Below are 20,644 nucleotides of genomic sequence, written 5' to 3' on the forward strand. Positions count from 1 at the left end.
CCTGGTTCTGTGCTCCCTTCCTCCCACCTGCCTGGTTCTGTGCTCCCTTCCTCCCATCACCATGCCTGGACAGTACCACTCTTCCTGGCTGGTTCTGTGCTCCTTTCCTCCCATCACCATGCCTGGACACTACCACTCTTCCCGGCTGGTTCTGTGCTCCCTTCCTCCCATCACCATGCCTGGACACTACCACTCTTCCCGGCTGGTTCTGTGCTCCCTTCCTCCCATCACCATGCCTGGACACTACCACTCTTCCCGGCTGGTTCTGTGCTCCTTTCCTCCCATCACCATGCCTGGACACTACCACTCTTCCCGGCTGGTTCTGTGCTCCCTTCCTCCCATCACCATGCCTGGACAGTACCACTCTTCCCGGCTGGTTCTGTGCTCCCTTCCTCCCATCACCATGCCTGGACAGTACCACTCTTCCCGTCTGGTTCTGTGCTCCCTTCCTCCCATCACCATGCCTGGACAGTACCACTCTTCCCGGCTGGTTCTGTGCTCCCTTCCTCCCATCACCATGCCTGGACAGTACCACTCTTCCCGGCTGGTTCTGTGCTCCCCTCCTCCCATCACCATGCCTGGACAGTACCACTCTTCCCGGCTGGTTCTGTGCTCCCCTCCTCCCATCACCATGCCTGGACAGTACCACTCTTCCCGGCTGGTTCTGTGCTCCCCTCCTCCCATCACCATGCCTGGACAGTACCACTCTTCCCGGCTGGTTCTGTGCTCCCTTCCTCCCATCACCATGCCTGGACAGTACCACTCTTCCCGGCTGGTTCTGTGCTCCCTTCCTCCCATCACCATGCCTGGACAGTACCACTCTTCATGGCTGGTTCTGTGCTCCCCTCCTCCCATCACCATGCCTGGACAGTACCACTCTTCCTGGCTGGTTCTGTGCTCCCCTCCTCCCATCACCATGCCTGGACAGTACCACTCTTCCTGGCTGGTTCTGTGCTCCCCTCCTCCCATCACCATGCCTGGACAGTACCACTCTTCCTGGCTGGTTCTGTGCTCCCTTCCTCCCATCACCATGCCTGGACAGTACCACTCTTCCTGGCTGGTTCTGTGCTCCCTTCCTCCCATCACCATGCCTGGACAGTACCACTCTTCCTGGCTGGTTCTGTGCTCCCCTCCTCCCATCACCATGCCTGGACAGTACCACTCTTCCTGGCTGGTTCTGTGCTCCCCTCCTCCCATCACCATGCCTGGACAGTACCACTCTTCCTGGCTGGTTCTGTGCTCCCCTCCTCCCATCACCATGCCTGGACAGTACCACTCTTCCTGGCTGGTTCTGTGCTCCCTTCCTCCCATCACCATGCCTGGACAGTACCAATCTTCCTGGCTGGTTCTGTGCTCCCTTCCTCCCATCACCATGCCTGGACAGTACCACTCTTCCTGGATGGTTCTGTGCTCCCCTCCTCCCATCACCATGCCTGGACAGTACCACTCTTCCTGGCTGGTTCTGTGCTCCCCTCCACCCATCACCATACCTTGACAGTACCACTCTTCCTGGCTGGTTCTGTGCTCCCTTCCTCCCATCACCATGCCTGGACAGTACCAATCTTCCTGGCTGGTTCTGTGCTCCCCTCCTCCCATCACCATGCCTGGACAGTACCACTCTTCCTGGCTGGTTCTGTGCTCCCCTCCTCCCATCACCATGCCTGGACAGTACCACTCTTCCTGGCTGGTTCTGTGCTCCCCTCCTCCCATCACCATGCCTGGACAGTACCACTCTTCCTGGCTGGTTCTGTGCTCCCCTCCACCCATCACCATACCTTGACAGTACCACTCTTCCTGGCTGGTTCTGTGCTCCCCTCCTCCCATCACCATGCCTGGACAGTACCACTCTTCCTGGCTGGTTCTGTGCTCCCCTCCTCCCATCACCATGCCTGGACAGTACCACTCTTCCTGGCTGGTTCTGTGCTCCCCTCCTCCCATCACCATGCCTGGACAGTACCACTCTTCCTGGCTGGTTCTGTGCTCCCCTCCTCCCATCACCATGCCTGGACAGTACCACTCTTCCTGGCTGGTTCTGTGCTCCCTTCCTCCCATCACCATTCCTGGACAGTACCACTCTTCCTGGCTGGTTCTGTGCTCCCCTCCTCCCATCACCATGCCTGGACAGTACCACTCTTCCTGGCTGGTTCTGTGCTCCCTTCCTCCCATCACCATGCCTGGACAGTACCAATCTTCCTGGCTGGTTCTGTGCTCCCTTCCTCCCATCACCATGCCTGGACAGTACCACTCTTCCTGGCTGGTTCTGTGCTCCCCTCCTCCCATCACCATGCCTGGACAGTACCACTCTTCCTGGCTGGTTCTGTGCTCCCCTCCTCCCATCACCATGCCTGGACAGTACCACTCTTCCTGGCTGGTTCTGTGCTCCCCTCCTCCCATCACCATGCCTGGACAGTACCACTCTTCCTGGCTGGTTCTGTGCTCCCCTCCTCCCATCACCATGCCTGGACAGTACCACTCTTCCTGGCTGGTTCTGTGCTCCCTTCCTCCCATCACCATTCCTGGACAGTACCACTCTTCCTGGCTGGTTCTGTGCTCCCCTCCTCCCATCACCATGCCTGGACAGTACCACTCTTCCTGGCTGGTTCTGTGCTCCCTTCCTCCCATCACCATGCCTGGACAGTACCAATCTTCCTGGCTGGTTCTGTGCTCCCTTCCTCCCATCACCATGCCTGGACAGTACCACTCTTCCTGGCTGGTTCTGTGCTCCCCTCCTCCCATCACCATGCCTGGACAGTACCACTCTTCCTGGCTGGTTCTGTGCTCCCTTCCTCCCATCACCATGCCTGGACAGTACCACTCTTCCTGGCTGGTTCTGTGCTCCCCTCCTCCCATCACCATGCCTGGACAGTACCACTCTTCCTGGCTGGTTCTGTGCTCCCCTCCTCCCATCACCATACCTTGACATACTGGGTGCTCTTTCCCTTCCACGCTCACCCCCCACTCTTTCTGACTGGTTCTGTGCTCGCTTTCTTCGCACACTCTCTGTGGATGGTACTGGGTCCCCGACTATCTTGGCAGTGTCTTGCAATCTTCCACTGTTCATGTTGGTTTTGCAACCCACATTTCCAACTCCCTTTCAAATGGTTGCTGTTGCCAGTCCCTCCCATCATTCTTTTTATATTGTAAAGCACCGTTTTTTTTTTTAGAATTGCTGCCTTCATAGTTCATACTATAAATTGTGTTTTTTACAAAATCACTGTCTGCCTTTTTTAAATACAGATACATTATATTTATGTTAATTTATAAATATATATATAGTTATGAGATTGTAGTGCCAAACGAATGGGAGTTGGAAAAGTCTTCACAGGTAGTTTGGCCTCATTTTTTAAAAGATAAAAACAAAAAGTGATATTGTCTCAATATATAGCTTGTGTATTGCCACTCAAGTTACTGGTCAGTGGGTGCATACAGCAGAATTGCACATAGATTATTTAAGAACATGGATATTGTTATTGACCTCCTCTCAGCCAATCAGAATGTTTACGGTACAGTCAACAACTACTGGTATTGACTGCATTCTGAAAATTCTGTCTTCCGAAGCAGACAGGGAAGCAACAATGCAATTTCCAGGCACATGTTTGATTCAACAAGACCATTGCTCCCTGGAAGGACCTTTCTTGTGTGCAACATGCTACACATGAAAGAGAATGATACAACATTGCAAAATGCTTTCGCTTTCATATGGAGAACATGTTTACTTTTCCATGACGCCAAATGTTTGCACGTTGTTCTAGTTCAACCAAGTTGCAATTTAAATGCTTAACTGCTAACTACTAAATAAAATGATATTTAATTTACCAACTGAGTTTGTCTATTTACTTAACTCAGTCTTAAAGTACCATTTTTAACTTCACCCCAAAAACTCCAAAACATGTATTGCTACTTCCATCCTGTGCAAATAAACGTATAGACCTTGAGTTGCGAGGGAACATTAATGATTGCGATAAAGACCCTTCCACAACTTTTGTTGTATAACTTGGTGGCAGGTCATTATTCTGCATTAACTACCCCTGCCACAGTCTATAAGGCTGTAGTATGAACCACTCCCATCTAGAGCGCCACTACTATCTGGTTGGAGCTGTAATTGTTATTGACCCAATTCAAGCTTTCTAGATATATATCCAATGTGTATCCTAGCTTTTCCAGGACTTGCTACTAATCCCTTTGCTTTGAAGAATAAAATTATTCAAAATTATTTATCAGTATTATTGTTTGTGATTCGTTCCTCTGATTCCTTTCACAGAGGAACTCCTCCCACTGTGTATTGGCTACAATAGTATCATCAGGACACATACTATAGCAATATAACCCTATGTGGTGGGCTGGATCAGGTAGCAACAGCACAGGGCACAAGTTATAATGAGTTAGTCAACGCTGGGCCCCGGCGAAGTTACCACCCGATCCGGCGGGCTGGATCGGGTATTATTGCTATTATCACCCTGGGTCTTGAATCCGGAAACCCGGGGTGCTGACCGCAAAGTATTTTGTTTTGTGGCGTCCCGTTCATTCAAACAAAATAACTTCCTAAGATGGCCGCCATGGAACTGGAAGGCTGGGCTCCATATGGCCCGGGAGGCTGGAGCAGGGGAGGTGAAGCAAATCAGGTAAATGTGGTATGGGTGCAGTGCGGGAAGCAAACAGGGACCAGAGGGGAAGTTGTGGATAAGATGACAGGGTGGGCTCCATTTCCCCCCCACACACCCTTCTTCACACTATTCCTGACTGGTTTTGTGTTCCCTTCCTCCACACACACTCTACGGATGGTACTGGGCTTCCTTCCCACCCGCATCATCTCTGACTCGTACTAGACTCCCTCCCCTCAACCATCCCTGGATGGTACTGTAATACATTTCCCCCACACTCTACCTGATTGTATCTGGGTTGGAACACAGGCTTGGATCGTGGGATTCACCCCACAATCTGAGCAACCTGATTGGTTGACTACTCGCCCCGCGTGCTAATACAAGTTAACTGAATAAACATATTTGGGGTGACTTCTCCTACTTGAAAGCTAGTGCACCATAAGAAAACCCAATCAATAGAGACTATTTGTGTGACTTGTTGAAGTGGTGAGTACCTAAGTAATTCCCTAGGGGATGCATTCACATGCCGACGTGATCAATATATTTGGTGCCATTTACCCTATGGCCACGATCAAACCCGGTTCATCCCTTTGGTGTAGCCTATCGCTCACTATCTGTACAACATTCTTATAGGTAATTCTCCTAAACACCATAATAGGAGTAAAGAGGAGGCCATTTTATGTATTACTTCTTAGATATTTACTTGTTCCTCGTAATATTGTATATTATGAATTTTGGGTGTATTCCTTGAACACATTTCTGAAAGATAACACTACCTGTACACATCCACATAGTCAACTGAGAGAAATTCTTGTCAGGTCTTCACCCCACATGCTGACTGTGTACATGGCATGCCCACACACTGATTTGCCTTCTAGCGCTTCATCAATAGATTTTCCTGTAATTGAACTTAACGATGTAGTCATATTGCAGATCTTTCTAGGGCAGAGGGACTGAATCAGTGCGGTTTATAGTGATTGCATCGAATGCCAAAGCATCCAATGCCTTAGTATCTAAAAAAAAGCAACGAAAAAAAAGCAACAAAATAAAAGCATCAAACGCATTTTTTTTTCCTTTTTGGGGGTTCCCCCATCCCCCGATTTTTTACCCCTTAAAACCCATTATAATTCAAATAAAATCTTTACCTTTGAAAAAAATGCATTTAATGCTTTTTTTAATGCATTTATTTTCGATGCGTTTGTCATTCAATGCTTTGTATTCGAGGCAATGACTGGCTACCAATCAGCGCTGTCAAGACTGAGATGCAAGCCTGTGACCTGCCACTTGCACAGAGATGACTGCAGTGTGCAGTGGACACCTAGCACACTGAGCTTTCTTACAAAGGAACTTTACTTACTAGAGGAGCAGGGGGACTACAGTGAGATAGGATGGGATCCAGTCTAGATTTAGTGGGGAGTTGTCTGTGCCCCAGTGGATTCATGCATTCCGCACAGGGATCTTTGTTCGATCTCACAATCACAGGTTTGAATCCAGGTATGCCCACTCAACGCATGGGGGTAAAAGGTACCAGATATATTGGACACATGTTGGCATGTGGATGCAGCGACCTGGAAATGAATCAGGCACTCTTCACTTGCACGAGTCGCACAAATAGTCCTTTAGTGATTGGGTTTTCACATAGTCGCCTTCATCTTTCCGAGATTGGTAAAATGAGTACCAATTGGTATCTATACACGTCTGTTATCATCAACTATTTCCCCTTGTGTGGCTGGATGTGCACTTTGCAAACATGACTGTTATGCTACGTTTACAGGTTTAGGCCAAATAAACCAACCAGGTCTCAAGTCAAGGGTTTAGGACGAGAGCTTCATACTCGCCGGCGTCCCCAGTGTCTCACTGGAGAATCACACCCACAGTTATCGACATTCGCATGGGAACACAGAGATTGACTGCTGACTTGTGCTGCCCCTGAGTATAAATCAGCAACATGAGATAAGGACGCATGCTCTAAGTCATCGTACCTTTCATTCCTCCGGTATCCATATGCTGAGGTCAGCTCAGTGCTTCAATTGCACTTTTGGGAGAAGAAGTCATGCAATTCCAACCCTAAACACGTGGCAGTCGCTACATATTTCAACAAAACAGAAGACAAAATAGCAGTTGCCCTTGTAATAGTCCCAATTTGGCCTCCGAGAGTCGAGTGACAGCTTCCAGGAGACAGACGGAACATCCATCGCTGGAGATATATTGTGTACACTCTCCAATGTATGGTAGACTTGACTGTATCCCAGTCCATTGTAGAATTTGATTTTCTGGTTCTCGTGTTCTAGACGTTTTTAGGCCTTTTCTGGATTTAAAAACTTCCAAAAATGGAATAACCAAAGCGCAGGGCGAGCGGAGCAAAAAGAATAATGAACTCACTTACTGTCCTCCTTCCTTGTTGAAGGCACATGCCAGGGCCACCACCTGAGTGGTTGCCCTGCTAATGACAGGGACACAGAGCATGGCGTGCACCTGGAAGCCCAACATGTTGTTCAGCTGCTTGTGTTCTTCCTGAAAACGAGAGAGAGTTGCAATCAGAGGGTGGGGCAAGCAATCAAACACCTGGGCAGGGGTACGTCAACCACAGAAGCAGAGTGATATGGAAAGCAGGGATAAATATCAATCACAAGGAGAGTTACCATGCCAACAACCTCATCAGGAAGAGAACAACCATATGATTTAGGCTACAGAAGCATTTATGGATCAAACAGATCCTTTCCAGTGGCTTTCCTCTGAGCCAGAGGTCACTTCTATATACCGTTAAGGCCCGGTTTTCCGGGTTGGCTCCTCAGTTATCAGGGAGAGTGTCCTGTTATGTATTGTTGGTGCATTGTTGCCATTCTCCTGAGGTCCTGTGACTGTGACTCCATCAGTGGCCTCAAGCAGATCATGCAAGCACCCAGGCTGGCTATCTGCAGTGAGCCAATATTTTTAAAATGTATTCAGTATTAATTTTGTGTTACATGGTTAAAAAAGTGAAATGTAATCTTTAACATTCTTCAATGCAGAAAACAAACACAAGACATTGTTATCTTATAACACTTCTAAGAAAATAAATTACTTATAAATATACATAAAATCACATCTTATAAATTCAAAATTCATCAATGAATCGGTAAAGAACAATGAATTCCAGAAGTATCACACATCACATACAACACACAAACGATAACAAAATGTCATCACACTTCACACTATCATCACACTTCCTCCAAGAACAGCAGGATCTCCTCACCACAAGGCATTATCCCAAGTACAGCTTAATTTAAAAAGACAGAAGGATCAAATTATGAGGAAAAGAAAGAAAAATGAGGGACTAATGTAATTCAGAGATTCCAACTGCAAACATTTCATAAAGGTGGCTACTGCCCATAGGGTTGAGGGTGTAAGTCCCTCAAGGCAATGAGGCCAAACAGTTTCCCATCCCGCAATATAAACAAATCCTCATAGTTTTTCAAGAACTTCAATCTTTTGCCTTGTACTGCAGTGCAGGAGACCAACACATGTTTCAAAGTCTTGGTTTGTCCTGTGTTGCAGAATCTGCAATTCGTCGATTCAAGTTGCACCACACAATATCTTACCAAAATGTCCTTAGCTGGAATTAGTTTCCATCTGAACCTTAGGAAGAGGCACGTAATCTTCCTATCTGGATAAATTGCAAGACATGGGGCTCATACACTCAACTGCTTGTGCTCCAGGCCTAGGCGACTCAAAGACTCATACTTATGCTCTCCTTCTATGGTGGCTTTTTAATCAGACTCATGTAACAACCATTTGACTCTCCCTGGATTCTCCAAGAGTTCTGAAGTTGAAGAACCAACTTTGTTAAGGAGATCAGAACAAAACTCAGCAAACTCAATTAAGTAACCGATTGCCTCTTTCTTGTAAGGTCACCTTCAAGTCATCAGATAGGTAGCTTTTCACTGGGCACAAGATCGTGTTATATAGTTATAGGAGTTTCCATTGTGCTCTTGGCAACATTGAACTGATACCAAGCTCGTACTTGATCGCAAATAAGGGCACTGAGCTTGGAATCCGTGGAGCTTTCCTCCACATCAGTGCCTTGAGGTAGGGCAAATATTCCAAAATAGACAGTGCTTGTATCTCTATATCATAAAAAATCTGGGGGCCAATTTTCCCCTCATAAAATTTGATAACAAGGATCACTGAAAATTTGCCATTCCTGGCGTCCACCCTGCTCAGCTGATTTGACAGCGATATTGCTTGATTTTTCAACCACTGCCTAATTTGCTGTTTCTGAGGTTTAGCAGTGATTGGAAACACCAGGTAAATGAGACGCTCCACATTCTTAGAACCAACCCTCCATCTAAATGATGTATTTTTTTTCTTTCTTGTACAATGCAAAATCTTGCTTTTTGCTGGATTGATCTTAAGTGAGTGGGTAAGAATGAAACCAGCAAAGCCATCAATTAGGTGCTGCAACCTGGGTACAATCAAAGATTACAAAATCGTAGGCATATACCATCTAAACAGGCCTAAGGTTCTGCATTTTTGGAGTTACAAAGGCAGATGGATGTATAGAGTCTCCAATGTCTGACATATAAATATTTAAACGACAGGGTGCATGAACGCAACCCTGCCTGACCCCTCGTTAAGTTGGACTTTGACGGGAGAGTAGCCCATTTTGATTTCACTTGGCCTGAACATTAGATTTTTCATGGAGACCAATTATCAGCTGCAGCAACCCCTGCAGAATTACCCACTTGATTAATTTTGACCACAACATACATCTGTTGACCGCATAAAATGCGGCCGTAAGATCTATAGACGCTAAATAAATGGAGTCGTAGTGCCCCGCCCTGTCCCGGTTTTGAATGTATTTTAACATGAGGCCGTTTAAAGATGTTCCCATATGCCTCCCAAACCCGCTCTGCCATTTTATTGTGCCTGATTCTTTTACCCATAGTTCAACATTATCGACGCAAACACCTCGATGATGGCGTCCAGGATGAAGATGGGCCGATAGTTTGTTGGGCCAGATCTTTCCCCTTTTTTATATATAGTCACTATATACGCGGTGGAGCAAGACTCAGGAAAGAGGTAAGACTCTGCCACGTGTTTAAGCAGGAAGGTTAATGTCGTGGCCCGTGCAGCCGGATCACCCTTTTAAATAGGCAGTTCGATAGCTGATTCGGGCCTGGTGCTGATTTGTTTTTGGTACACTATTGCAGTCTACTTCCAGTGTCCAGCTTTTATCATCGGTGGCTAATTACCGAAATGGGCATACCACCAAAGCTTCAGGCTCGGCAAACAAGGCCTCAAAATAGTGGGTCGCTATTGCTTTAGAATTTCCATGCTAGTCCACACCCCTGCAGTACCACCCTTTACGCAATAATGACCATGATTATTTGCCTCATTGCTAAGCTCTGCCGTTCCAATACCGAGGGCGGGTGGCCCGATAGTTGAGTCTTTTCAATGGGATTAGCATAATTGATCTAAAAACATTTGACCTAAAACATTTGATCGAATTTTTTTGACCTTTTTCAGTCATATTTGATTCAATATATATGGGGTGGGTAAGGGTATAGATTAGGTTGAGGGGAAGTGGGGAGTGGGTTGCGGGGGGTTTCCCCTCCAGCATTTTAGACCGAAAAAAAACGGCAAATAAATTCGATCAAATGTTTTAGGTCAAATAGACCCAAACCTTTTCAATAGCCCACCTCATCACTTAGGATTCTATCCTTGCTTACACTGCTGGCTGCCAGCCCCAATTGCAGAGTGACCATTTGCTGCATTACCCCCTCCCTATAAACCCATGAACAAGAGAACATATGTGTTGGGCAAATTAATGGTAATAGGTTGATTATATTTGTGGGTTATTGTACAGGCATTCCCTTATACTCTGAGATATGAGACCATTTTCGACCAGAAGAAAGATGTACTGGGCATCTGGATACGATTGGCCGTCCTCCACTAGGCTTCTCCGACAACCACTGGGAGCTGGATTGCAGAATTCACAATGCGCAACGGTGAAGCTCTGCACCATGGCGAAGACCGGTGCATTGAAGCCTCTACCTTGAGGAGACGTCCAATTGGCAGACGTCTCACGCAATTGACCGGTCACATGATGGGGAGAAAGACACACCTGACCCAGGGCCACGTTGGGTTTGTTTTGCTTGGGGATTTGTTGAGAGCAGACCAAGTTTCAGGAAGCAACAGAGCTACGTACTTCTACACGGTTCTATGTGTTTGTGCCGAGAAGATTTCACAGCAGTATTATTTTACCGCAAACATTTTACTGATTCTTATCTGTGGAAAATACAGGGGGAGGCTCCCCATCTCACTCTCTACACCCACCGCACTTTCTCTCCTTCCCATATTGCCTGACCCAAACACCCCCTGCATTTTGTGGCAAAAATTAAGAAAACAATTGTGGTAAAAAAATGTTTGGATACTCATTGGTATGGGTTATAGGAATACCTTGGGTGGATATTTCTCACAGAATAGCATATATTACTACCAGATTACTACAGAGAGAGTTGCAAAAACAAGACCTTGGCTTGGAGATAGGCATGAGGACGGACGCTTTACCTTTGTAGAGCCTCAATCTGCCCAAATCCTGTGAATCCATGGATCTATCCCAAAACTCAATCCTGTTGAGCCGACACCCGACTGGCGGTCTCCTAGCAAAGGTCACGAGGAGGAGTGGACGGCATAGGATACATTCAGTGGCTGCGCAGGTGCTGTGCTCAGTGGGCCCCTCCTGGGACTTCTCCCTGTCGTCCAATGGCCTTCAAGGAATGAACAGCATTATTAAAGCTTTTATCGGGTAATCGGGGCACAGGACAGAATCCCTGGTTGTATCTCCCAGAGGTTTATCCCAGTGGGCCTCATTACGTGTTTGGCGGTAGCCGTGCTCTTGTTAAGGGCACCGCTACCGCCAAATGCGCTACCGGCCCCGGCACCCGCGAATGGGCCATTACCGGCCCATTACAAGATGAATGGGCCGGTAATTGCCCATTCCCGGGTGCCGGTATGGCCGGCCTCCCGATCCCCATAGGGCAGAATGGGGATCGGGAGCATGGTTGCACCGGCACCGTTAATAACAGTGCCGGTACAATCACAAGTTCTGCTCGCTGGTGACGGTCTGCACGCCTGGTCAGACCACGCGTGCAGTCCGCCACCGGCAAGCAGAACTCGTAATGTGGTGGAGAGGTAACAACCATTGTTGGCTTTCTGCCACATTTGTAACGAGGCCCAGTGTCTCCCAAAGACCTCAAACTCCTGTACCACAGTCCACGCAGCTACAGAACAAAGATGTATCCCTAAAACCCACCTCCCTGCCTGATCTAACATGGGGGTAATTCCCTAACCTCACTTTCAGAAAGATGCTGAAACCCTGCAGAGGATTCGTTATGGGGAGATTGATGGTCAGACCACGTGTGCAGTCCGGCACCGGCAAGCAGAACTCGTAATGTTGCGTAGAGGTAACAACCGTTGTTGGCTTTCTGCCACATTCGTAACGAGGCCCAGTGTCTCCAAAAGACCTCAAACTCCTGTACCACAGTCCAAGCAGCTACAGAACAAACATGTATCTCTAAAACCCACCTCCCTGCCTGATCTAACATGGGGGTAACTCCTAATCTCACTTTCAGAAAGAGGCTGAAACCCTACAGAGGATTCGTTGTGGGGAGATTGATAAAACAAGGAGCTGAGAAGACACAACCTCGGGTGTGAATTCCTCGAAGTGCCCCACCAACCTGGGTGCATCATCCCCTCAGCTTAGGGGGTGCCACGGCTGTAGCAATGTAACGCGAAGCATGCCGTCAATGAAAGAACGGCGGTTGTGGGGGCAGGGATAGCCACCCCACAACTTTGCATGCTCGTCAATATTACAGGCACTGCCATATCATGACAGATAGCAAGACATGGGTGAGAGAGAAAAAGATTATGACAACGAATGCGAGTGTGAGTAAGTTAGAGTGCATGTGAAAGTGCATGTGAATGAATGCGAGTGTGAGTAAGTTAGAGTGCGTGTGAAAGTGCATGTGAATGAATGCGAGTGTGAGTAAGTTAGAGTGCGTGTGAAAGTGCATGTGAATGAATGCGAGTGTGAGTAAGTTAGAGTGCGTGTGAAAGTGCATGTGAATGAATGCGAGTGTGAGTAAGTTAGAGTGAGTGTGAAAGTGCATGTGAATGAATGCGAGTGTGAGTAAGTTAGAGTGCGTGTGAAAGTGCATGTGAATGAATGCGAGTGTGAGTAAGTTAGAGTGAGTGTGAAAGTGCATGTGAATGAATGCGAGTGTGAGTAAGTTAGAGTGAGTGTGAAAGTGCATGTGAATGAATGCGAGTGTGAGTAAGTTAGAGTGCGTGTGAAAGTGCATGTGAATGAATGCGAGTGTGAGTAAGTTAGAGTGCGTGTGAAAGTGCATGTGAATGAATGCGAGTCGACGTGACTATGAGGGTAGGTTATCCGGAGATAAAGTGAGTCGGAGAGTAAGTGAACGCAAGAGTAATTATAAGAGTCAGTGACTGTGAGGGAGGATGAGTGTAAGAATGGCTGTATGAGTGAGTGAGCAAATCTAAGTGTGTGAGTGATTGTGAGTGTCAGAGTGAGTGTGTGCACGTGTGGGAGTGAGTGAATGCGATGGTGGGTGTGGGAGTGGATGTGAGCGTGAGAATAGGTGAGAGAATGAGTGTGGGTATGAGTATCTGTGAGTTTTGAGAAAGGGTGTGGTGAGTGAACGAGTGTGAGTGGGAGTATTCTACCATCCACAGAAACCTGATCTCCCTGACACAATTAGTGAAAGAATTTGCTCTTCTCAGGATTTACTCGGCGGTCATTGGAAACTTTACCACATTTAATTTTAGATTGGCTGCGGCAAACATTTGCACACACGAACACACACACACACACACACACACACACACACACACACACACACACACACACACACGCACGCACGCGCGCGCGCACGCACACGCCCACACACACACTATGTATTTATCGGCAGCTTTGGCGCCTTTCATTTCCAGTTTGACTTCACACTGTGGTTATAAATATTCCAAATAGTATACTCCCACTTACAGCTCCAAGAAGAGCTTAGTTTGCAGATTTGCAAATCAGAGACAAAACCCAGGTGGGGGTCGCTGCTCTCCACTCTACAAGATAATGATCCAGTCCTGTCTCTTATCTCTTGAAGCACGTGCCTAGCATGCTGCTCACCCTGGGTCAGGCTGGCAAACCCATCGGATAAGGCCTACTTTTCACCCTTCTGCGTATCTGTTCACATGGGATGGGCGCAGGGCAGGCCTTTGCCTTTGTGCAACACAGCGCCTTTGTCTACTCGCACAATTATTTTACCAGGATTATTTTTGCAATTAATGGCACTTCTGGTTCGTGGTCTCAGAGGGTCCACGCTGAACAATTAGAGATCCACAGTCGACTCCTTTGAAACTTGCATGGTGCTTAACTGCTTGACTGTGAAATCTGCACACTATTTCTCAATTCAATTATGCTCTCTCTGCATTAGTGCACACTTTAATTTGACCTCATTTGAGACACAGTTGCAAGATGAAAGGGTAGGAGGAGTATATTGCTATTTGAGCGGGTGAATGAAGGGATTGCATTTTGTAAACTCTACTGATGTTATGGCACGATAGCCGAGACTTGTGAAGCGCACTGACACCACTGGGTGGTGGCCTCCTGGCACTCTATAAAACAGCCTAACAGTGCCTGTGAAGGAAGAGCCCAAACTAAGTTAATAAACAAACATGGTGGTTTTGAGAATTCTTCTGGAACAGAATTGACCCTGGTTCTTTCTCTGGCATTCTGCTGATTTATTCCAGAGTCTGGCAGCCTGAACAGAGGAGGTGTGGCTGCCTGATCTGCCTCTTCTAAACCAGGGAACTGACAATAACTTAAGATTGTTGCAACAAAGGAGCAAGATTGTTTATTTATTTATTTGGCATTTATAAAGCACAGGTAACCCGTAGGTACCTGGGCGCTGGCAATAAAAGGTAAGAAACATTTGCATTTGTTACCACAGGCAACATGCCGTACAAGCATTCAATAACAGGTGCCTCTTTACAGAGTTTACAAAATATACAATATACGATAATGCACGATTTGCCCCTACTAACTCTACGGCCTGGATCACGGAAAGCTTGTTGCGCTATGCATAAGGTCTTAACCTCCATTCAGACCTTCTATGGCAGCCAGTTCAGGGAGCAGAAAACAAGAGCTGCACTGCCAGAGGTCCACACTGGACCTCAATGGCAGCAAACAAGGAGAAAACACACACAGAAAAATGGTAGGACAAGGACTAAGAGGCCTTGTCCCTCCATAAGGCATTTCCAGCATCACATTGTCTATTTTAACAGATGCCGCTTTGTTATGCTGACAATACATAACGTCATCACTGGTCAGTAATATCCGTTGGCTGGGTGCTTGCCTCAACTTGACATAAACTTGAATTCTGGCTGTCCGATAAAACTGAAACTATATCCATTTCTAGGTCCAAAGTGTCCAGTATCGTCTCCAGCCTGCCCCCTATCATTCCATTGGCACCAGTTCCTTCCACAGCGTCATCCGTATTCAGCACCTTCCATCTTGAAACAGTGCTCTCCTACTCTCTCCATCCTCGCCTGCCATGGAAGTAGAAGACAGGTTCCGTACAGCATAGTTGTGTACCATTTCCCCTGTGGCCCTTATTTTTGTAGTTTTTTTGTTGGAAAACACAGTTTTGAAATTGCTGAGGCCCATTTTTTCTCACAAATAAAAAATGCCCATTAGGTCTCTTATTGTCAGAGCGGGGTGCTAATAGCCATAATGATGAGATTGCCGGGCACTACTGAGAAGTAGCATTCCACCACCCTTGTTAACTTGAGCCGAGGGCTATTACCATGCATTATAGCACACTAATATCACTGTTATGTTTTAAGTACGTCAACCCTAATTGTCATTGGGATCTTTGGGCCTCATTATGAGTCTGGCGGTAACCCTGCCAGTGCTACCGGTGGGTTGCCGCCGTACCCATAACAAATTACCAGTGCCTGACTTCCCGTTGCCACCAGGCTCTTCCGAGTGCCGTGGCCGGGAAGTCAGGCGGCGGTAATGTTGTTAGTCCCCATTCCCATGGATTCCCATATGACAGAATGGGGACACGGGAACACCGGCACCGTTAACAACAGTGTTGGTGTACCTGTGAAAACTGTGCAGGCGGATGCCAATCCTGCCCGGCAGGTCTGACACCAAAGGGACATTGTTCCCAAAATAATTGCAAATGGTGGAAAAATGCCATAAGGGTCAAACTAATGAATTCATTCACACCCAGAAAAATAGATGAAAAGCAGTAATAGGGGGGTTGCAAGCAGAAGACTAGACGTCTAATTTGCAACCTATTGTGACACCGAAATGACTCTGCTACCAAGGCATTAGCCACATCCCCATGTCATTACCACGGCCTCCATGCCATAGACCTCCTGGGCATCTTTCTCTTGTGCTTTGTGGCTGTCCGCAAACATATCCCCCTGCCTCCACGGGTTCTGAGATTCAGGACCTGGGACCTTTCAAAGCAGAAAGCCTCAAGCTTGGCATCTTTGGAGAGCCTTACGTTAGCATGGCCCCCATCTGCCGTCCATAGGTACTAGTTTGGGCCATTCCTTACTGGCGGAAAGAATGAGAACGGCAAACTCATTACACATACACTGATGTATTTCTGCCAACGTGCCGATTCATAAGGGTGAGGTTAATTTTCACACAAATCTCACCCCCTTTTTTGTGACTTCCCATTGGTGCTCCCCATAACTACCATGGTGTTGCCTTATTTCCACCTGTGCCCGCTCTCCGTGTTTTCCTTTGTATTCATTAATGCTAATTAAGAAGTGGGCAGTAACAACCCCTTTAATTTCCAGCCTATTTCCCTTGGACTGCATGGGGCAAATGTACGCTACAATATGAATGGCTAGGTCTTTCCATTGGGTTGTTGAGAATAAGATTCTGCTCCCTATACAATCAGGGTTCCGCCAGGGTGCAGGCACCATCAAACATGCCTTCCGGCTGACCCTGATCATTCAGAAGTATGTGCATCGAAAGAAAATGCCATTGTGCTTAATTGTTTGTCGACCTGAAAGCTGCTTTCGACAGTATTAATAGGGACCTATGGGGGACAAGCTTCGGAAACAGGCTATCCAAACTGCTCAGATGTCCCTTTACGCTATGAATCAAATGGCAGTCAAGTGGGGCAAGGCTGGGGAAAGGACAAATACCTTTTCTGGCGAACGGGGCGTAATGGCACCACACCTGTTCTCTTTAACTTATTAATGATTTGGCTGCCACATTATTGACATACTCTACAGACGCACTCATGATCAATAAAACCAGGCTGAATATTCTGTTATTCGCGGATGACGCTGTTCTACTTTCTATGTCACTTCATGGGCTAAGAAACGTGTTTAATAAATTTGTAAACCCGTCCAAAGAAAAAGAATTAGTAATAAACGCAGAAAAGACAAAAGTTCAGGTTTGTTATAACAAGAAGGTGCCCCAGTTTGTATTCAGTTAAACGGAACCACCATGAAAACGTGCCCCACTTCAACTATCTGGGGGTACATTTTAACTCAAGGGGAGAATCTCAGCTGCTGGAAAGCTACCTGACTCCGACAAGAGGATCAGGTGCAGCCCTGACCTTCTCTACAAAAACAGGAGGTAGTAGATTGGAATCGATGGTAGTTGTTTATAAGGCACACACCATATAGGAGGCTGTCTATGGTGCTGAGCTTTCGGGGCACAGAAATAACAAGTGAAAATATGTTCTTCAAAAAGAAGCTCCTCCAAGGATCGATGGGAACTTCCAATTTAGCAGTGAACATTGAACTTTGTCATCATGACATTTACTATATTATGGAGCTTAAACCAGTCCTGCTCTGGAAAAATGTCTGGACTCGAAAGGAACTGACTGTCTACAAAGAGTCCAGGCAGGATGCTCTTTGCAACAACCTTTTGAAGCCATAGGGATGGCTGGCACATGTCAAACCGACACTTTCCAAGATAGGCTCAGGTTCCCTATGGGAAAGTCCATATACACTGGACGGCAGCAAATTGGATCTTGATAAGAGAATGTATTGGGACTGGGTTCTAAATGATTTTCTAGACTGGGAGAGCCAGAAAGTTACTTTTACAAAATACTTGAAGATACAATCAAGCATGGCCTTTGAGCCATACCTTGACTGGCCAAGGTCACTTGGAGAGAGGCACCTGTTTGTCAGGTTTCCTCTTGGTATTTTATCCTTTCATTCTTTCACTGGGCCCTGGTCTGGACGACTGGACCAATCTGCACCTGTGACGATGATTGCCCTTTTATTTACTTCTGTCCTATGTGCTGTGATATTAGACGTTCTTGGTTGGTCCCTGTTCTGAAGACGCATAAGATATGTACTGTCTTTGAGGCTCTTTTTATAATTATAATTGGTTATTTATAACGCGCTTAATACCCAGATGTTTCTAAGTGTGGACCTGGGGATGGAACCTGTGTTGCTCCATGTCGTCATGTTACCAAGGCGAGCGCGTTGCACCTGAGCTATCCTCCAGAGACATAAATGACATTTGGAAAACTCTGTGCAAGTCCACATGTTTTTCACGATTATGAATATTTTGATTAGAACATGGAATAAACGCTGTCAATTTGTATCACTATCAACTGGTCACCTGCAAAGGTTGATCAGTTTCTTTGAACCTGTTTTTTGATGATGCTTTTGTATTTGTGTTTTTAAGGTTTGAAAACCCCAAAAAATGCTGTTATTGTCAAAAAATGTTAATGAATTACATTGCGAGAAAAAGTATTGAATGAATGCAATGTGTGGGTATTCTTTTCTTATAAATGCTATGTATCATGTCACAGGATGTACCAAACAAGTACCCTCAAGATTTGAATTTTCGTCGCTATTGACCAGTAAGGTCTCGACCATTGTGAGCCATACTTAGCTGCCACATAGAGTCCAGGAGCATTTGTGTAGCTATATGCTAATGATAAAGGCAGGGGCCTCCCTCTGGAACAGCCTTCCTGCCTCCCTGAAACTTGAGGAGAACCACCTCCGGTTCCGGAAGCACCTCAAAACCTTCCTCTTTGCTTCTGCTTTCTCTCTCCCTCTCCCCTGCTGAACAGCTAATTAATTCTTCACTAAACTGCACTGATCCTGCAACTGGACCACTCTAAACTGCCTTCGGTCCTGGTCCCAGTCACTGATCCCCTGGAACCCCTCTGCACTACGGGACTGTCTCTGTATCCCTACAGCCCCCCCCCTTCCCCAGCACTTGTTCTGCACTTACCTTGCACTTGCCACTAGCTGGCCCTTTTTTTATTTATTACTTACGCCACTTACCTTTACTGCACTTCCCCCCCTCCCCTTCCCCTTGCACTTTTCCCCCCTCCCCCACCCCTGCACTTGCGCGATCTGAATGACACCTGGCCTAGTAGGATCGTTTGTTTTGTCTCCCCTTGTTCCTCCCCTCCCTGCCTTGTCGCGCCTTGAAACACCTGTGTATAGGCGCGTTACAAATACCATATCATATCATATCATATCATAGCCTTAGCAGATGAGGTTGATTAATTGAAGAATAAATCCGAATAAAAAATATAAACATACAATCATCCACTTCATTGGATCTTGCTCCGAGTACTCAGTGATGTACCAGCCACTAGTCACCAGGCCGGCATTGCATTATTTTTCAGAGCAGAGGGAAGACGTTGCTTGTCAAAAGCAATTAATAATGAGCCCCACTTTCCAGCCTCTGCCCACTAATGCATTACCCTTGCCAGCATTTACTGGGCACCTCTGCCAAGCACCTTTGGGGTTAGGTGCCTTGTATAAACTGGATACATTGCTTGTTCTTTTATTTTCTTGGCAATGTCCCTTAAGAGCTTGGCTTCAAATATGTGTGCGGTTCTACTACCGACAGACGGCCATTTTGTTTTCAGATCCGTACACTGCCGCACGCTTGCCAGAGATGCTGCTCATTTCTTTGCAGCGAAATTGAGATGGCAGTTGCAAAGCTTAGTGTTGGCATGATATTTGGCAAACGGTCCCAAAAAAAGGGAAGCATTGAGACCAGATATTATATTCCGTCACTGCCACATCTTACACCGAGCTTGCATCGGTCACCACAAGATCACTCTTTATTTTCAGGGAAATAAACCGTGAGACAACTAGGTGGGTTGAGCACCGGCTGTAGCAATGTGCATTTGGATGGCAGATCAGAAGTTTGAATAGCAGCATGACTTCAGAATCACACCATTTTATGTTTACTAACAGATATTTTGGTAACCCACATGAATGATGTTAATGTTAATCTCGTAAGCATAATATAGTCATTTTAACCTCTGACCTGCAGATTACACAGAGAAAAGTCCTGACTGCAGGGGAGGCAATTTTAGCCCTTCTGCTATCATATTGACTAACAGGTTTTATAATTATGTTACACATTGTATTTGTATAGATTAAAAGACTGCTCAAGGTTTACATCTGTGACTTCTAGGTTACCATCCCATACCATATCATTGCAACAGCTCGTTTTAATAATGTTTACAGTCTTGTTGTAACCCCATAGGGATCCAAGCTTGCCCCTTAAGTTACAAATACATTTGAATTATTGAAGCTTGAAATGGTACTCGAGACTTTTGGCTGGTTCAAAGGTTCCTTAATAAGCCCGTGCAAAACAGTTCTGACAAAAACCGAAACAGCCAAATATTGCACATTTGTGACGAACTGGGTTTCTCTGAACACGATCAGTGGTTCAGGAAAAGCCATCCCAGTGGTTTGCACTATAGCGCTATGAAGAGAGCAAGCGTGGTTCAAGTTGGGGTCAGTCTTGTTGGACAGAGACAGAAAGTTGCTGGAGTAGTTGTGGGACTAGGCCTTAGAGGAGGAGTAGGTAGAAAATCAACAGGACCGAATGGAGGGCAATGTAGAAAAATACAATGGGCCTCATTAGGACCCAGGCGGATTTCGCGGTGCTAAATGCACCGCGAAGCACGGCGGAAAGCCGTCGATAGCGCCATGGGGGTTGGCGGATTTACCGC

General features: G+C 46.5%; 1 protein-coding gene across 3 annotated transcripts in view; it reads right to left on the reverse strand.

Moving 5' to 3' along the window:
* Positions 1 to 20,644, reverse strand: part of PDE2A (phosphodiesterase 2A) — a 2,546,881-nt gene that overhangs the window by 204,504 nt on the left and 2,321,733 nt on the right. For all 3 annotated transcript variants that reach the window (XM_069640246.1, XM_069640248.1, XM_069640247.1), the window contains one exon: positions 6,988 to 7,115. In XM_069640246.1, the coding sequence (XP_069496347.1) occupies positions 6,988 to 7,115 (128 nt within the window). The remainder of the gene's footprint in view (positions 1 to 6,987; positions 7,116 to 20,644) is intronic.

This window comes from Ambystoma mexicanum, chromosome 7q, assembly GCF_040938575.1.
Source record: "Ambystoma mexicanum isolate Mex_15411 chromosome 7q, UKY_AmexF1_1, whole genome shotgun sequence".
NCBI classification, from domain to species: domain Eukaryota; kingdom Metazoa; phylum Chordata; class Amphibia; order Caudata; family Ambystomatidae; genus Ambystoma; species Ambystoma mexicanum.